General features: G+C 49.4%; 2 protein-coding genes and 1 non-coding gene across 4 annotated transcripts in view; 2 read left to right on the forward strand and 1 right to left on the reverse strand.

The window, feature by feature from the left end:
* The window catches only part of CHD3 (chromodomain helicase DNA binding protein 3), a 26,301-nt gene extending 14,999 nt beyond the window's left edge, over window positions 1-11,302 (forward strand). Inside the window, exons 19-40 of one of the 2 annotated variants that reach the window (XM_036269915.1) lie at window positions 13-154; window positions 381-512; window positions 1,123-1,240; window positions 1,454-1,578; window positions 1,788-2,019; window positions 2,306-2,472; window positions 2,916-3,093; window positions 3,472-3,537; window positions 4,243-4,328; window positions 4,469-4,602; window positions 5,127-5,271; window positions 5,452-5,614; window positions 5,731-5,852; window positions 5,956-6,091; window positions 6,209-6,310; window positions 6,494-6,622; window positions 7,005-7,113; window positions 7,311-7,443; window positions 7,758-7,953; window positions 9,053-9,216; window positions 9,460-9,586; window positions 10,051-11,302. In XM_036269915.1, coding sequence (XP_036125808.1) covers window positions 13-154; window positions 381-512; window positions 1,123-1,240; window positions 1,454-1,578; window positions 1,788-2,019; window positions 2,306-2,472; window positions 2,916-3,093; window positions 3,472-3,537; window positions 4,243-4,328; window positions 4,469-4,602; window positions 5,127-5,271; window positions 5,452-5,614; window positions 5,731-5,852; window positions 5,956-6,091; window positions 6,209-6,310; window positions 6,494-6,622; window positions 7,005-7,113; window positions 7,311-7,443; window positions 7,758-7,953; window positions 9,053-9,216; window positions 9,460-9,586; window positions 10,051-10,172 — 3,028 coding nt within the window. In that variant the 3' untranslated portion in view covers window positions 10,173-11,302. Of the gene's footprint in view, window positions 1-12; window positions 155-380; window positions 513-1,122; window positions 1,241-1,453; window positions 1,579-1,787; window positions 2,020-2,305; window positions 2,473-2,915; window positions 3,094-3,471; window positions 3,538-4,242; window positions 4,329-4,468; window positions 4,603-5,126; window positions 5,272-5,451; window positions 5,615-5,730; window positions 5,853-5,955; window positions 6,092-6,208; window positions 6,311-6,490; window positions 6,623-7,004; window positions 7,114-7,310; window positions 7,444-7,757; window positions 7,954-9,052; window positions 9,217-9,459; window positions 9,587-10,050 lie in introns of both variants that reach the window. The other variant, XM_036269916.1, reaches the window with a different exon arrangement.
* Window positions 4,735-4,874, forward strand: LOC118635166. Its single transcript, XR_004960499.1, has one exon.
* A 1,036-nt stretch (window positions 11,303-12,338) lies between the features above and the next one.
* Window positions 12,339-14,798, reverse strand: RNF227 (ring finger protein 227). The gene is given in 4 exon segments (XM_036269708.1): window positions 12,339-13,408; window positions 13,500-14,163; window positions 14,165-14,320; window positions 14,769-14,798. Coding segments are annotated over 4 exon segments (906 nt in total). The 3' UTR covers window positions 12,339-13,352.
* Between the last annotated feature and the right edge of the window lie 1,463 nt (window positions 14,799-16,261).

Below are 16,261 nucleotides of genomic sequence, written 5' to 3' on the forward strand. Positions count from 1 at the left end.
CCTGGTCTTTAGGAAATACTACAAGTATATCCTGACTCGAAATTTTGAGGCCTTGAATTCACGAGGCGGTGGGAACCAAGTGTCGTTGCTTAACATCATGATGGATCTTAAGAAGTGCTGCAACCATCCATACCTCTTTCCTGTGGCTGCTATGGTAGATACAAGAGCTGGGAACTGATTAGTAAATGCCTGACTTTCTAACAGTGGGAGGAGTTGAGCATAGGACTGAAGCTGGGCTGGGAGGCCAGGGACTGGATTTCTGAGAGGAGTAAGAATTTAAAAGGTGTGGAGGTTGGATTTAGGCTTATAGCTTTCCTAGGCACAGTCAGAATATAGGGGCATGTTTCCTTACCCTCTCCTCCTCTCTCCCTTTTTTTCAGGAGTCCCCAAAACTTCCCAGTGGGGCTTATGAGGGTGGGGCACTGATTAAGGCATCTGGGAAGCTCATGCTGCTGCAGAAGATGCTGCGGAAGCTAAAGGAACAAGGACACAGAGTACTCATCTTCTCACAGGTGATCCAGCCCTGTAGCTCATTCTAATCCCTTACCTGTTCCTGTGCCTGCCATGGTATGGGAGGTCAGCTGATTACACCCTTAAGAGTTTCTGGTATAGCTAAGTTGCTCTTGGACTCTGATCCCTATTCTTTGGAAGTTGGAGTCCAGCTTCTATTAAACCAGATGGAGAGAAGCAGGGGAAGGTGAAGCTTATCTGCCTCTTCAAGGAGGTCTCTGGGGACTGGTAATTATTTCTTAACCTTATGGAGAAGGGAAGAGAAACAGACCTTTTGGAAATCTTATGAAATCTTATGGCTCCACTCTCCAGAAAAGCTGCACAATTACACAATTGTGTACAGATATTTAGGAGTTTCATAGATTTCTTTGAAACCTTTTCTTGGATCTCAGAGAAGAACCTCTGCCTTAGGAGAAATAATCTGAAATTAGGAAATTATGACAAGAATGTGGAACGAAGGGGATGTGGAGGAAGCAGCATCAGGGGAGCATAGGAGTGTAGGGGTACAAGTATAAGGATTGAGGTTGAGGGAGAGTAAAGGGATAGTCAGAACAGCCAGAGCATACCCCACTACGTCCTCATTCTGGACTCATTTTTTTTCTTTTGCTCTAGATGACCAAAATGTTAGACTTGCTAGAGGACTTCTTAGACTATGAAGGCTACAAGTATGAGCGCATCGATGGTGGCATCACTGGTGCCTTGAGGCAGGAGGCCATCGATAGATTCAATGGTAAGGGGGTGAGATACTTTGGTCCTACTGTGTGTAGGAGGCCTAAGAAATCTGTGCCTAGGACCCTGGGCTAGGCACTGGCCTAGGAGGATATTAGCCTCTTGGGCTTTTGAGTTGGGGATATGATTGTTTGTAATCAGGGAACATCTAGGAGCAGGTAGACTGAATTGCTGGCTTTAAGAAAAGCCTTATCTTCTAATTCACACCTTCTAGCTCCTGGTGCCCAACAATTCTGCTTTCTCCTGTCCACCCGAGCTGGGGGCTTAGGCATCAATCTGGCCACTGCAGACACTGTCATCATCTTCGATTCTGACTGGAACCCTCATAATGACATCCAGGTGGGAACTTGCCTCCTGGAGCTCTTGTACCATTTAGCAAGGAGACATGGGTTTACGGAGGAGGGTGTTACGTTCTGGGGTTGGAAATAAACCTTTTGGGGACGTGGCAGATAGAAAACCCTTCCTTGCCAGCCTTCTTTCTTGAGCATGAGGGTGGCATCTCCCCTGCCACTCCCCTGGCCCATCCTCCCTTTCTTCCACCCCTGCAGGCCTTTAGCCGTGCTCATCGGATCGGCCAGGCCAACAAAGTAATGATTTACCGGTTTGTGACTCGTGCATCAGTGGAAGAGCGAATCACACAAGTGGCCAAGAGAAAGATGATGCTGACACATTTGGTAGTGCGGCCTGGGCTGGGCTCCAAGGCAGGCTCCATGTCCAAGCAGGAGCTGGATGACATCCTCAAATTTGGCACTGAAGAACTATTTAAGGATGAAAATGAGGGTGAGCAGCTCTTTTGCAGTTGCCTGAAAACTCTCTGTGAGCACTTCTCTTCTGAAACCCTTGAAGAAAAACTACTCTGTTCAGTCTGTGGAGGAAGGTTGGCTTCTTTGCTTACATGTAGGGTTGAAAACAATAAATCACTACCTTGACTTCCAGGGAAAGGCCCTTCTCCAGAGCTCCTGTGGAAGGAAAGCAAAGTAGAACACTTTCCTTTGATCTTTTTAAAGTTCTGTTTGAGGTTCTGGTTGGAACTCAAGAGTACCCCTTTGTTCCCCATCTCCACCAGGGGAGAACAAGGAGGAAGATAGCAGTGTGATTCACTATGACAATGAGGCCATTGCTCGGCTGTTGGACCGGAACCAGGATGCAACCGAGGACACTGATGTGCAGAACATGAATGAGTATCTAAGTTCCTTCAAGGTGGCCCAGTATGTGGTGAGGGAGGAAGACAAGGTGAGAGGCTGGGGCTAGATACACATTGTCTATTCTGGGCCAACTCTGAAGGGCATTTTTCTTTACTAGACCTTGAAGTAAGAGGATCCCTTTTCTCTTGTTTTTTTGTTTTTTTTAAAATCTGGTCTTTTGCCATAGTCCACAGTAGTGGACTACAAACAACTTCTTGGTCTAAATGTGTCAAATTGGACTTTGGAGAAAGACTTAGGCACAGAAAGCAATGATACACATGGAAGGGTATCTTCTGAGCCAGAGTAGGAGGGACACAGAGGACACTAGGGGAGAGGGTTAGGAAAGGGAAATGAGAAGTATATTGAAGGTAAGAGATAAAGAAAAGGAAAATGTGCATTGTCCAGAAAAGTTACGCAAAGTTGAGATCTAAGCGGCTGGAGGTGAAATGGGTGAAGAGGAAGGCCTCCAGCATTCATTCTGCTACTGTTCAGATTGAGGAGATTGAACGAGAAATCATCAAGCAGGAGGAGAATGTGGATCCTGACTATTGGGAAAAGCTACTGAGGCATCACTATGAGCAACAACAGGAAGACCTAGCCCGGAATCTCGGCAAGGGCAAACGGGTTCGAAAGCAAGTTAACTACAATGATGCTGCTCAAGAGGACCAAGGTGAGGACTGCCCCCTTCTCCCATGCAGGTACTGAGAAGTAGAGTGCTGAGAGGCCTGGAGGCTGGGGGCATTTAGTTGAAAAGAGAGAGGCCTAGAGGTCAGGGCCTTCCTTCCTAAAGGAAAAAGAGATTAGGAAGGATTGGTAGGAGTTACCCAGAGACCAGGTGGACTTAGGCGATCTAAACTACTTGGTTGTGGAGGGCTCATGTGGATACCCAGCAGTTCTTGTTTAGAGTGGGTTACACAGGATTCAGGAGGTACTCAGAGATAAGGTGTGGTGGTGAGTGGACATGGTTCAGGATATATGGCCTCCAGGCAGTCCAGAAAGGGCTTGTCCAAGGATCCATCACTGATCACTGAGCCCTTTCCCCTTGCAGATAACCAGTCAGAATATTCAGTGGGATCAGAGGAGGAGGATGAAGACTTTGATGAGCGTCCTGAAGGTGGCATCTGTTTTCCTGACTTTCTACCACATTTCTTCCCATCTCACTTCCTATTGTCCTTTAAGCCCACTGTTTTTTACGTAAATAAATGCCTTTTTTGGTAGAAAAAGTAAAGATTACAGATAAGCAGAAAGGAAGAAATATCCCTAATTTCACCACTGTTGAAATTGGGATATAACCACAGAGGCTTAGATACCTAAATAAAAGATCAAGAAAGGTTACATCATTTATGTTCTCATCAGTATTCTTGCTTGTGCCCGGGCCACAGGGTCACAGGTTTGATTCCTGGTCAAGGCACATACCTGGGTTGCAGGTTTGATCCTCAGCCCTGGCCGGGGTCATGCATGAGGGAGACAACCACTCGATGTGTGTCTCTCATATCAATGTTTTCTCTCTGTCTCTCCCCTTCCCTTCCTCTATCCCTCCCTCCCACTGTATCTAAAAAGCAGTGGAAAGATGTCCTTGGATGAGGAAAAAACAATAACCTTGCTTGCATCATATATTTACTACTAATTTTTCAATGTGACTTGATTCTTTTAGACCTACTGAGTTAGTAGTTCTGAAAGTACTTGGAAGAAAATTAGAAGTGCCTCAGACATGACACAGACCTTCCCTGAGTTCTGTATCTTGTGGGAGTGGGGTGTTGGGAAGGACTGAGGGGTGGAAGAAGTGGTGGATCTACTAACTGGGGTCACCCCTGCCTAGGGCGTCGACAATCAAAGAGGCAGCTCCGGAATGAAAAGGATAAGCCACTACCTCCACTGCTGGCTCGAGTTGGGGGCAACATTGAGGTGAGAGTTGGGTCCAGGACCCCAAGAGTTCCCTAAGGAGAGAATGAAGGCTGGGGGTTGGAAATTGAGTCATTGAGGGGAGAAAGGACCAAGAAATTAGATGCCTGGACATCATCCCCCACTCCTGCCTCTTCCCTTAGGTGTTGGGATTCAACACCCGTCAGCGGAAGGCTTTCCTCAATGCTGTGATGCGCTGGGGGATGCCACCGCAGGATGCCTTCACCACTCAGTGGCTGGTGCGAGACCTAAGGGGCAAGACTGAGAAGGAGTTCAAGTGAGTGTGGGTGATACGGGACAGAGTTGGAGGAAAGGGTAAGAGCTTTGGGTGTTACTTTCTTCCTCTTGGCCACCATATGATGTGATCTTACTCAACTGATCATCATGCTCCCTGCCATACAACAGTTCCTGGCTCGGTTTCCTGGGGGGTGGGCTTAGCCTGACCCACCTTCCCTCAGACGAGCTTAGAGTAGAGAGGCCAGGCTTCCTTCCCCATGGGAGAGGTGGTTAAGAAAGGAACCTTACCTATACTGTCCTTGCCTCACATTATTTGGCCATGATAACCAGGCAGGGGAGCTGGTGGAAAGGATGAAAAGCTAACTGATGGGGCCTAGGAACAAAGTACCAAAGCCAAGGAGACAATGGAAGAACAAAGGGAGGGGCAGATGGGTTTTAAGATTTGGAGAGGCTCAGAGGAGGACCCCTGGAGGCACCCAGGAAGTTTATGATTTAGGTGGCTCTGTAATCCCTGTGCCCCTCTTAAGGCTCTTTTAACCCACCTTCCATCCCCATGTTCCTTAGGGCCTATGTGTCTTTGTTCATGCGCCATCTCTGTGAGCCCGGGGCAGATGGCTCTGAAACATTTGCTGACGGGGTCCCTCGAGAGGGCCTGAGTCGCCAGCAAGTGTTGACCCGCATTGGAGTCATGTCTCTCGTCAAGAAGAAGGTATCAGTCTTCCCCTCACCAAAAGAATCAAGCTGGCTGCCTGGGCCCTGTTATTCCTCTGCCTTGTGTCCCTGAGTTCTAGGCTCAGGCTGGTTCAAGATGAAACAGGGGACTGGAGCTTCCTGTGTGCCCATTGCTTGAAGCAGATCACTGTGTCTACAACTCCCCTTCTTCCCTCAGGTACAAGAGTTTGAGCACATCAACGGGCGCTGGTCGATGCCTGAGCTGATGCCTGACCCCAGTGCTGATTCTAAGCGCTCCTCCAGAGCCTCTTCTCCGACCAAAACATCTCCCCCCACCCCTGAGGCTTCTGCTACAAACAGTCCATGCACCTCCAAACCTGGTAATTGGGTCAGCATGATGGGAGAGATGGAGATGAGGCCAGTATCCAATGGGGCCAGACAGAGGTTGGAGTCAAGGTGGGGGGGTTTCCACCTTCACTCTGCCTTCCCCCTGTAGCTACTCCAGTTCCAAGTGAGAAAGGAGATGGCATAAGGACACCACTTGAGAAGGATGAAGCTGAAAACCAGGAAGAGAAGCCAGAGAAGAATAGCAAAACTGGGGAGAAGATGGAGACAGAGGTAGGTGTGTGGCTTCCTAGCTCCCCTGAGGAGAGGGAGTAGGGGGTCTTGGAGGCCAGGTGTCTGGGAGCCCTCCATTTCATGCCAACTCATTGTCTTCCAGGCTGATGCCCCCAGCCCAGCCCTATCACTTGGAGAGCGGCTAGAGTCAAGGAAGATTCCTCTAGAGGATGAGGAGCCAGGGGTACCTGGAGAGATGGAGCCTGAACCTGGGTATCGGGGTGACAGAGAGAAGTCAGGTGGGTGCATGGACTTGGGGTTGATGGTCTTAGAATTTGATGATGGGCTTAGACCTCTCCGGGGGTCAGGGAATGAAGGTGACATCCTCCCTTTCTGTCTCTTACCCCCTCCTACAGCCACAGAGTCAACGCCAGGAGAGAGGGGGGAGGAGAAGCCGTTGGATGGACAGGAACACAGGGAGAGGCCGGAGGGGGAAACAGGGGATTTGGGCAAGAGAGGTAATGGGTGGAAGGACTGGACACCTGGGAACCTAAGGGAATCAGGGGAGGTGGAGTCTGGGGAACAAAATGCCTGTCACCTGGGTGGGTAGGTATTCCAAGTTCTAGCACAATACAGGGAGTAGTCTTGGGACCTGGAAGGAGACTCCTGAGGTGTGAGCTATGCCCCATCTGCCCTAGCAGAAGATGTTAAAGGGGGCCGGGAGCTTCGATCTGGGCCTCCTCGAGACGAGCCACGATCCAATGGGCGACGCGAGGAGAAGGCTGAGAAGCCACGGTTCATGTTCAATATTGCAGATGGTGGCTTTACAGGTGGGGGGGCGTCTCTTATTGCCACCTACTTTTCAATGGGATTTGCTCATCCCCATGGGGTTTCTCGTTTTGCCTGAGGCCTCCTGCTACCTTTAATTCCAAGTAACTGCCAGTGAAATAATGGTGCATGCTCTCTCTGCTCCTTGCCCTCAGTCCTTAAGTGTACTCCAAACTCTAAAATTGTCTTTAATCCTACCTTTATTCTTAATTCTAACTTGAATCTTGTTTGTAACTACTTTTATTCCTAACCGTACTCTAACCTTGATCTGTTCCTCATAAAGAGCCCTTAGTATCATTCAGTTCCCTCATGTCTACCTGTTTGTTGGGCTGGATGTGGTTTGAAAATTCCTGTTGCCTCATCTATATTCTGTTCTCTTTTCAGAGCTTCATACACTGTGGCAGAATGAGGAACGGGCAGCTATTTCCTCGGGGAAACTCAATGAGATCTGGCACCGAAGACATGACTATTGGCTTCTGGCTGGGATTGTTCTGTATCCTTTGATACAAATACCAAAAAAAAATAGATTCTCACAGCCTGGAGAGAGGGGACTTACAGAGAAGAAGAATCCACACCCAGGGAAGGAGGCATAGTGCCACACTTTGGGGAGATCAAGCCAAAAGAAAGAAGTGTTCATGACCCAGCTCATTCCTGTTAAATTCCTTGATGGTCCCCTTCCTTCATCGGCAGTCATGGCTATGCACGGTGGCAAGACATCCAGAATGATGCCCAGTTTGCCATTATCAATGAGCCATTTAAAACTGAAGCCAATAAGGGGAACTTTCTGGAGATGAAAAATAAGTTTCTGGCCCGGAGATTCAAGGTGGGGATGAGGGATGAAAGGAACAGTGTTGAAGAGAGCTTGGGCCAGAGGTGGGCTCAGATCTGGTTGGACTGTAGGGAAGGTTAACACCTTGAGCGTGGTGTTGATGTTTGAGGCCAAGACCAGAGCGTAGCCTTGTGTTTGGGACTGTAGTCTGGATCTGGGTTGATGCTAGGGTTGGTATTGGTGTGGAGCTGGGGGTGCCCTGGGTCAGCAGTGAGAGCAGTGTGTCTCCAGCGTTGGATCTGGTTTGCCATCCACTCACCCACTGCTGGTAGATCCCTGCACTAACCCCCCTCTCTCCATGCCCTCAGCTCCTGGAGCAGGCGCTGGTGATTGAGGAGCAGCTTCGGCGGGCGGCCTACCTGAACCTATCGCAGGAGCCGGCGCACCCCGCCATGGCCCTCCACGCCCGCTTCGCCGAGGCCGAGTGCCTGGCTGAGAGCCACCAGCACCTCTCCAAGGAGTCGCTGGCGGGGAACAAGCCGGCCAACGCCGTACTGCACAAGGGTAAGGGCCGCGGCGGCCCCGCGCGGGGGAGGGCCCACAACGCTGCGTAAGTCTTCACCCCGCACCCCTCAAAATCTTCCCATCCCTCTGACCCTTTTACCCTCTGAACCACCCCCCTCTGACCTCTAACCTCTAACCCCACTCCTGACCCACCTGCCGCCCCCACCGCCCCGGCTTTTAGCCTGTAGGGTTTTTGCAGCCAATCCTCATCCATGTCTAATAGCATTCATATTAGTGCTTAAGAGAGGGGCTTTCTTCCCAGAACTCCATGAGACTGTGCCACATCCCCTCCAAAGGTCAGAACTTCTTCACTGACCCACATGCCTTCCATACTGCCCCCTCTCTGGGGCCTTGGCCTATGTAGCATCCACAAAAATCCTTATCCCTAGTCCCTCAGATCACATTCCTCACCTCTCATTCACTCCACAAGGCAGAAACTACCACCATCCCACCCTCTGACCCTGCCTCCCGAAACTTCCCTTTGACCTTCAACCCTTCCTCCCAAATCCTCTTATTTTGAAAATAAAATATTAAATTCCAAAGCTCTTTAACCATCTAATCATCTGGTGTAGTGACTGACTCCTGGACCCTTTGATTCCTGTTCTAATTCCTTGGATCTGTAATGCTGACCTTGTAACCTCCCTCCCCCCTTACATATTAAATCCTTGATCCTTAAATCTTTGACACCACTTACCACCTCCCCACACCTCCTATTTCCTCCCCATCATCCCCAACCCCAAAACATCACTTTTCTAGTATGGGATGTTCTGACAACTCCCCGCCCCCATGTCTTCCAATGTCTTCCCCTATCTCCCTTTTCTCCATATTCCTTTTCCCTCCTTTCTTCTCTCTCCATTTGTCTCTACGGTCCTCTGGTCTCTTTGCCTCTTTACCTGACACTTACTTCCCCCTCTCACTGAGTCACTCTCTTTTTCTGTGTACTTCCATCATTTTTTTCTTCTCTGGTTCTCTGACATCTGTGTTCTCTCACTCTCTTTTTCTGACTTTGTCCATCTGACTCCTCATCTCTTTTCCTGGCTCCATCTCTTCCTTTTCCTGTCTTTCTCTTGCCCTTCTTTCTCTGTGGCCCGGGCCCCAGTTCTGAACCAGCTGGAGGAGTTGCTGAGCGACATGAAGGCAGACGTGACCCGCCTGCCAGCCACGCTATCTCGAATACCCCCCATCGCAGCCCGCCTTCAGATGTCCGAGCGCAGCATCCTCAGCCGGCTGGCCAGCAAGGGCACAGAGCCTCACCCCACACCGGTAACCTCCTTTCCCTCTACTCCATTCTCCCTGTTGGTACTCCTGTTGCACACATATATACTTACATTGAATCCTATATGATACGGAAAAACGACTTACTCTAGCATACTCATCACCCTTGAGTTTCCATGCCTATGTGTTACACCCCTCAGTAATTCTGGAGTGTGGCCCATAATGTTCTTCCTACAGCTTCTTTCCTTTCAGACTGTAGACTCTCTAACGTGGGCTTCATCTCTATTCCAGGTCTTTCCCCCGGGTCCTTACGCTACACCTCCGGGGTACGGAGCAGCCTTCAGCACCGCTCCCGTAGGGGCCCTGGCCGGCGCAGGCGCCAATTACAGCCAGATGCCTGCAGGGTCCTTTATCACAGGTTAGCTGACTTCCTCTCATTCCTTCTTTTCCAAGCTTCTTGCTCAGCTACCCTTTTGCTGCTCCAGCCCATCTCATTTCCTTGGAAGTACCCAGTGTTTTATGGAATGGAGTTGTACTGGGGTTTGTTCTTCCCTTTTCTTAGTTTCTTTTCCATTCCCTTGGTCAAAAACTTCATCCAGGGTTCTGCAGCTTGGTACCTCTTCACTGAGCCTCCTCTATCTGAGCTACTTCAGGGAAAGAATGTGAATGAGAAAGGGGTATAGTGAGAGTTGGAACATGTATTCCATCATATGGCACAAGGAGGAATCTCAGGGAGAGGTGTTTGCCATGGTCTTCCTACCCCTACCCTGGACAATTGCAAGTGGCATGAGGTGACTTAGAAATGAGAATATGCTATTGTCCAAAAGGGATGTTTGGGAGTGAAGTAGGGATTTGATGCTTCCTTATCCCCTTCTCCAACAGCCGCCACCAACGGCCCTCCAGTGCTGGTGAAGAAGGAGAAGGAAATGGTGGGGGCACTGGTGTCAGACGGGCTGGATCGGAAGGAGCCCCGAGCCGGGGAGGTGATCTGTATAGACGACTGACTGGATCCCAAGCCTGCCCTTCACCCAGGCCCCGTGCCCGAGGTCGACCCCCAGCTCAGGCTCTGGGGCCTGCTGTCAATCCTCCGCCTTCCCCACCCCTTGGGTCACCACTGGGCTAGGAGCCCCTTTGCCCTTCTCTACGACTCAACTCGTCTCTTCAAGAAGGGCCCTTTGTCTTTCTCAACTCCCACATACCTTTCCCACCACTCTTTGAAGACTGCTGGTGAGAAGAGGTCTGGGTGGGAGATGGTTAGCAGGGTCTTCCAAGTACCTTTATCCCCCACTGCCAAACATACACAGCTTCCTAATAAATGGTTGTGGGGACGAAAGAGGTGGAGCTTCCCCAGTCTTTATTCCTGCAATATAAGCTCCATCTTGTGCAGAAGTGGGGGATTAGCATTGCCTGGCCTTTAGAAACTTCAGTGGGGGGAAGGAGCTTTGAAGAGAGATGGGGAACTTTAGATAGGGATGACAATGAGCCCTGGGAGGGAGGAGGGGAAGAGGAGGGGTGGCTGCATGTTTCCTTCCCCTACCTCTCCTTAAATAGAGTGTGGAGCAGTTACAAGGGAGTCATTTGCTGTTCCGCCTCAGAATAAAGGCGCCATTCACTGGCTCAGTTACCTCCTGCGTACTGGCATCTTGTATTGGGCATCTTATCCCCTCCACGGGAGCCAAGAACTGGTTGGGTGATACTCCCTCAAGCCAAAGAGGAGCTCCCCAGTCTGTCCTAGGGACCCAGGCAACCTAGAAAGGGTGGGAAAGAACACAGTGGGCCAGAACACAAAGCCTGGGATTCAGGTTCTTTGAGGACTTCTCCCCTTCTTCCTGAAGGCGCGAACACTGACTAAATTTGAGTGGGTTAGGCAGGGGGCCCAGTCGGGACTATCTTGCTTTTAGGACATAAGCAAAATAATGGAGAGCAGGCTAGGGAGACATGGGCACACCCTCCTCCCCAGGAGGGGCTGAGGAGAGTGGCAGTTTGCATGGCGAACCCACCACATCCTCTTTACTGCCCCTTCACTTTCTTGCTGCCCTTTCCCAGTCTCTTTCCACACTCACTCCTGGTCTGTCCCAATCCCCTCTTCTGTATCAGGTTTATTGGTTGTACATATAAATTATACTTTCCTTTCTGTGTGCTGTTATTTTTGAGTGGGAAAGTTCTTTGGGGGGAGGGATAAGGAAAGAAAGGGTGTTGCTTTCTGCTGTTTCATATTATCCATCTTTGTTTCTTTTTTAAAAAATCTTGTGACTACCTTTTTCTCATTTTTATTTCTTGGATCATCAATTAAAACTCTGAGGCTCTTTTTCCAACCCCCATCCTAGTGTGATGAGCTCAGTTTAGAGTTGGAGGGTGAGCAGCAGGATACCTACATAGGCCTCAAGGTTGAAACCAGAGAGATAGCAGGGCTTACTGGACAGAAGTGTTCAAGGGATTGCCTGCTGAGATTCAGAACTGCCTGTTATTTATCCTTTTGATCATCCTTTCCACCTTCAAGTTGCTTAGTTCTCACAAGAGTCAGTAGAGGTCACCAAAGCTCCACGGGTTTAATTCCAAGTGTGCAGAAGAGCATTTTTTGTTGTTGAGGGGGTGGGGGCACAGGGGTCAGACCATGGTTTGCTAAATATTTGAACTGCTAGACACTTCCTTGACATGTATTGTTCACTACCATGGTTGCTTAGAGGCTGAGAGAGATCAGACAGTTTTTGAGTGTTAAAAAAATGAAAGATAAACCCAACAAACATTTATTGAGTACACTATACATTTAACACTGTTGTTGGCCCTGGAGATAATAACAGTCACAAGTCAGTCATTGCTCTCATGAAGCTTACACTCTAGTGGGGGACACCAACAAAACACATTCTATCTGAGAATAAAACCAGTGGAAATAGATCAAGGTATTATGTTACAGAGGGTGAGGAAAGGAACAATACCAGGATGAATGCTGAGAAAAGCCTCCCAAAAGAAGGAACATTAAAACTGAGACTTAAGGATAGGAAAAAAACAAAATAAGGTTACAAAAATTGAGGTTTATACTTAAGTTCACACAGGAAAATGCAACTATGCACACCAAGAATTTAGATTTCTTCAGCAACAGAATGTCCCTTTAGAACCTAATATATAATTTATTAAATAACCATCTGTGTTCTAAATATTTCACCCATAGATGGTAATATCCTAGAGCATCTAGGACCTGGACTGACATAAGTTTTTACGTGCACAGAGATCAGCTGGGACTCTTGTTAATATGCAGGTTTTGATTCAGTAAGTCTGAAGTGGAATTCTGAGATTTTGCACTTCCAACAAGCTCCCACTGACTAAGTATTGTAAGATATTGATGGGATTTTAAAATAGAATCCATGGCATACAACAGAAGTCCAATTATGGGGCACAAGATTAAAACTGTGATGGGCATCTTTTTTCAGTAGTATCAGTGTTTCCCGGTGACTTTAAAAATACAGATAATATCAAAAGTTTAAAGTTTGATGCCTTACCAAATGTCTCCTTTCTATCCTTGATAGGCCCTAATTAGGTGCCTCAGATTAATGTTCTTTGGACCTTCTGATACCTGCCCTAACAGGTTGAAGGGAGATTCTGAAATGAAGTAAGGCAGAAGGCATCCAAGGCATCTTGATAATTTTCGGAACACAGTACTGGGAGTGGGGAGACAGGCACACTAGCACTGGCGGGGTGGGCAGAGAAGCAAACGCTTATTTTCCTCAATTCTCTTACGTAGTAGAGAAGTGAGATTAACATGACATGAAAATCAAGCTCTTCTCTCCTGATCCATCCTTTTGAAATTTTCAAACCATTGATACAGAATTGCTAAAATGGCACTTGTTGCTCCCACACACAACCGCCCTGAACAAAAGCCAAGTCACATTTAAGGAAACAATCTGTCTTCCCACGGAACGTAGACTTTGTTTTTATCATTTCAGAGCCACTTTATCCTGAATTATGTAAGGCTGACACAGTCTGCAGATGGGAGTGATTCGTCTAGGAGCCTCCCCAGCTCAGCATCAACACTCCCCAGGGCGTTCATTCCTACCCTCAGCTCCACTTCATCAACGCCAGTCTTGCGATGGGAGAGGGGATAGCTTTGGCATCATCCCCTTGTACTACAGCACGCCCTGAAAATACAGCTCCCACCTTCCTTCTGTCTCAGCTTCCGGGCCCCGCGGTTACAGCGTGCAGCGGGTCATGTGGGCAAAGTCCTTGATCTCCGGACAGTACAGAACTGGGGGAAACGAGAAGGGTTAGTGGCAGCGGGAGGATGCAGTCTAACCCTGGGCATTCTATCCCTACAGCCTCCCGGGATGGCCCCTCACCGTTGCTAGGCAGCGGGCGCCTCCAGCGGCGTGCGGGCGCCAGCAACCTGTCCCAAAGCCGTCGGAAGGCGCGCCACCCCGCGCTCCTCGGCCCCGACCCCTTCTCGCTCTCCTCTTCCTCTTCGTCGGCCTCTCCGCCGACGTCGCCACCTTCCCTGACCGGGCCACCAGCCTCATCAGGTTCACGTTCCGCCCGCGCATTTTCTTCCAACCGTGACCACAAGTCCGGGTCAACAGCGACCTCCGTGACCCCACCGCGCGGGAGCGGTGTGGGTGCGCGGCAGAAGGGGCACGTGACGACGCGGCGCAAGCGCACCACGCGCGCGGCCGCTCCGCTGCGGTCGCCGCGCGCCGCCAGCTCTCGGAGGCAGGCGGTGCAGAGCGTGTGGCCGCAGCGGGCGCGCGCCGTTCCGGGCAAGCGGCGCGGCGCGCGGCCCCCGAGGTTGAAGGGCCTGTAGCAGATGTTACAGTCCAGCTCTCCCCGCTCCGGAAGAGATGGCACCTTCACCAGGAGCTGCATGGTGTCCGCCGTGGACTCGAGGGTGTCGCTAACGCGGCCGACACTGTAGGCAGAACGAAATGGCCCTCCCAGTGACCCAGGTCGGGTCTTGGCGCGGGCGCCGCGGCCTCTGGCCCCTTTTAATAATGAGACCCCGCCCCCCCCAGGCGTCACGCAGTGGTCCGGCCGCTCCCTGCGGCGGCACGCGTGGGGGCGGTGGAGACCAGGGACCAGGAATGTCAACACTGGCCGAGCTGGTCCTGGAGTGGGGTAGGAGGCCCAAGTAGTGCCAGGACAGGGGTGATAAGGGGCACACAACCCTCTACTCCCTCCGCACCTTCCTTCATCCCCCCAGCACAATGCCTGAGCTCCTCAGTTCTACTACATATGTGCAAATACCCAGTCCCCTCCTGTGCCCCACTTCAGCCACTGGCACGGGTCTCTACAGTTCCTTGGACCTGTTCCTTCAGTTGGTCACACTTTCACAGCCTCAGCCAGTGACGGTGCCCATTCTGCCCGATCTTTAGTGGGCTCCTGGATGTTTGAACTGATGCTTCCTGGCAGTAATTCTCATTCTGCCCGAAACTCGCCTTAGTATACATGACCCCCGCCCCATGTTCTTGTAAGACTGGCTCCCCAAATTTCTTCTCAAACTGCTCAACTCCCAGTTGACATCTCAGCCTTAGGAGGAACTTAGATTTAGGACCATGGCCTTAGGAATGCTGAGAATCCTTTCCTTCCGGAGTAGTCAGGCCTGGACACCCACATACCATGATGGCTCCAGCAAAACAGCCCAGCATGAGTTCTGACTCAGGGGTCTGACAGGTAAACAGGACATAGTACTCACAGCCCACATTCCCTCATGGTGCCACACCCATCCCCAGCTGCCTCCTCACCCTCCTCTTCTGGACCTGCAATCCAGGTTCTGGTGTGGGGGGTAATATCTAGAACCAGTTGGCTTGAGTTCATATTCCAGGTACCACCACTTACTAGTCGTGACATTTTGAACAAGTTACTTCTCTGGGCCTTGGTTTCCTCATCTATAAAATGTAGATGATAATAGGATTGGATGAGCTTATATATGTAAAGTGCATAGAACGGTGCCTGGCACAGAGTAAACACCACATATTAACTATGATTAATATCCTGTGCCCCCAGCCTATATTGTGTTCATTTTAACTTTTCGCTACCCAACATTTCAACCCCCATCTCTCTTGGTCAATACAAGATGGACTTCCCTACACCCATGGCATTTACTGGTAGTAATAGGCAATGTAGAGTTTTTGTTTTTTAACTAGATTGTTAAAACCTTAGAGTTTAGTCTTTGTGTAGAGGTATACTGTTATTTTTTTTTATTTTTTTTTATCCTCACCCGAGGACATTTTTCGATATTTTGTTCAGATAGAGTGGAAGAGAGAGAGAGAGAGAAAGAGAGAAACATCGACATGAAAGGGACATATTGAGTGGTTGCCACTCACACGACCCAACCAGGGCTGGGGACAAACTGCAACCGAGGTAACCGAACCCGATCTCTCTGGACCGCAGGCCGACGCTGTAACTGCTGAGCCAAACTGGCCAGGGCTATACTATTATTTCTAAGCAAACATTTCAAAACTTCTGAGTTACGTTCTCTTTGTGGTCACTTGGGGGAAGCTACCTACTTATTCCAATGATGCTGTCATAACTCAAAATTGTTTTTGGAGAACTTCTCTTTGGCATAGTGTTAAGAGATCTCATTTTCTTTTTTTGTAATCTTCATCTGGAAATATTTTCCCATTGATTTTCAGGTAGAGTGGGAGGGGGAGAGAGAGAGAAACATTGATGTGAGAGAAACACATCAATTGATTGCCTCCCACATGACCCTGTCCACTGCGGAGGACCAAACCTGCAACTCAGGTACATGCCTTGACCAGGAATCCAACCCATAACCCTTTGATCCATAGGCTGACACTCTAACTACCGAGCCAAACCAGCCAGGCTCATTCACATCTTTTACTATCTCCAGTTGGTGATTAAATCTTAAACTTTGGGTAGATTTGATTATATCAATTCTCCCAAAGTGTTTCACAGTTAAAGCCTCCCTAAGCATCAGACCTGGATATCCATTTACTTGCTCAACTTACTTTCTTACTTATCTTCAAGAATCCAAACTGATGATCTTGTCCAAATCAGCATCTCTTCCAGTGTTTTCTGCTTTTTTCTTTATCCAACTCCAGAAATCTAGGTGTCATCCTTGACCTCTCCCTCATTTTCATCTTCCTTC

This window comes from Molossus molossus, unplaced genomic scaffold (genome assembly GCF_014108415.1).
Source record: "Molossus molossus isolate mMolMol1 unplaced genomic scaffold, mMolMol1.p scaffold_m16_p_19, whole genome shotgun sequence".
In the NCBI taxonomy this organism is placed as follows: Eukaryota; Metazoa; Chordata; class Mammalia; order Chiroptera; family Molossidae; genus Molossus; species Molossus molossus.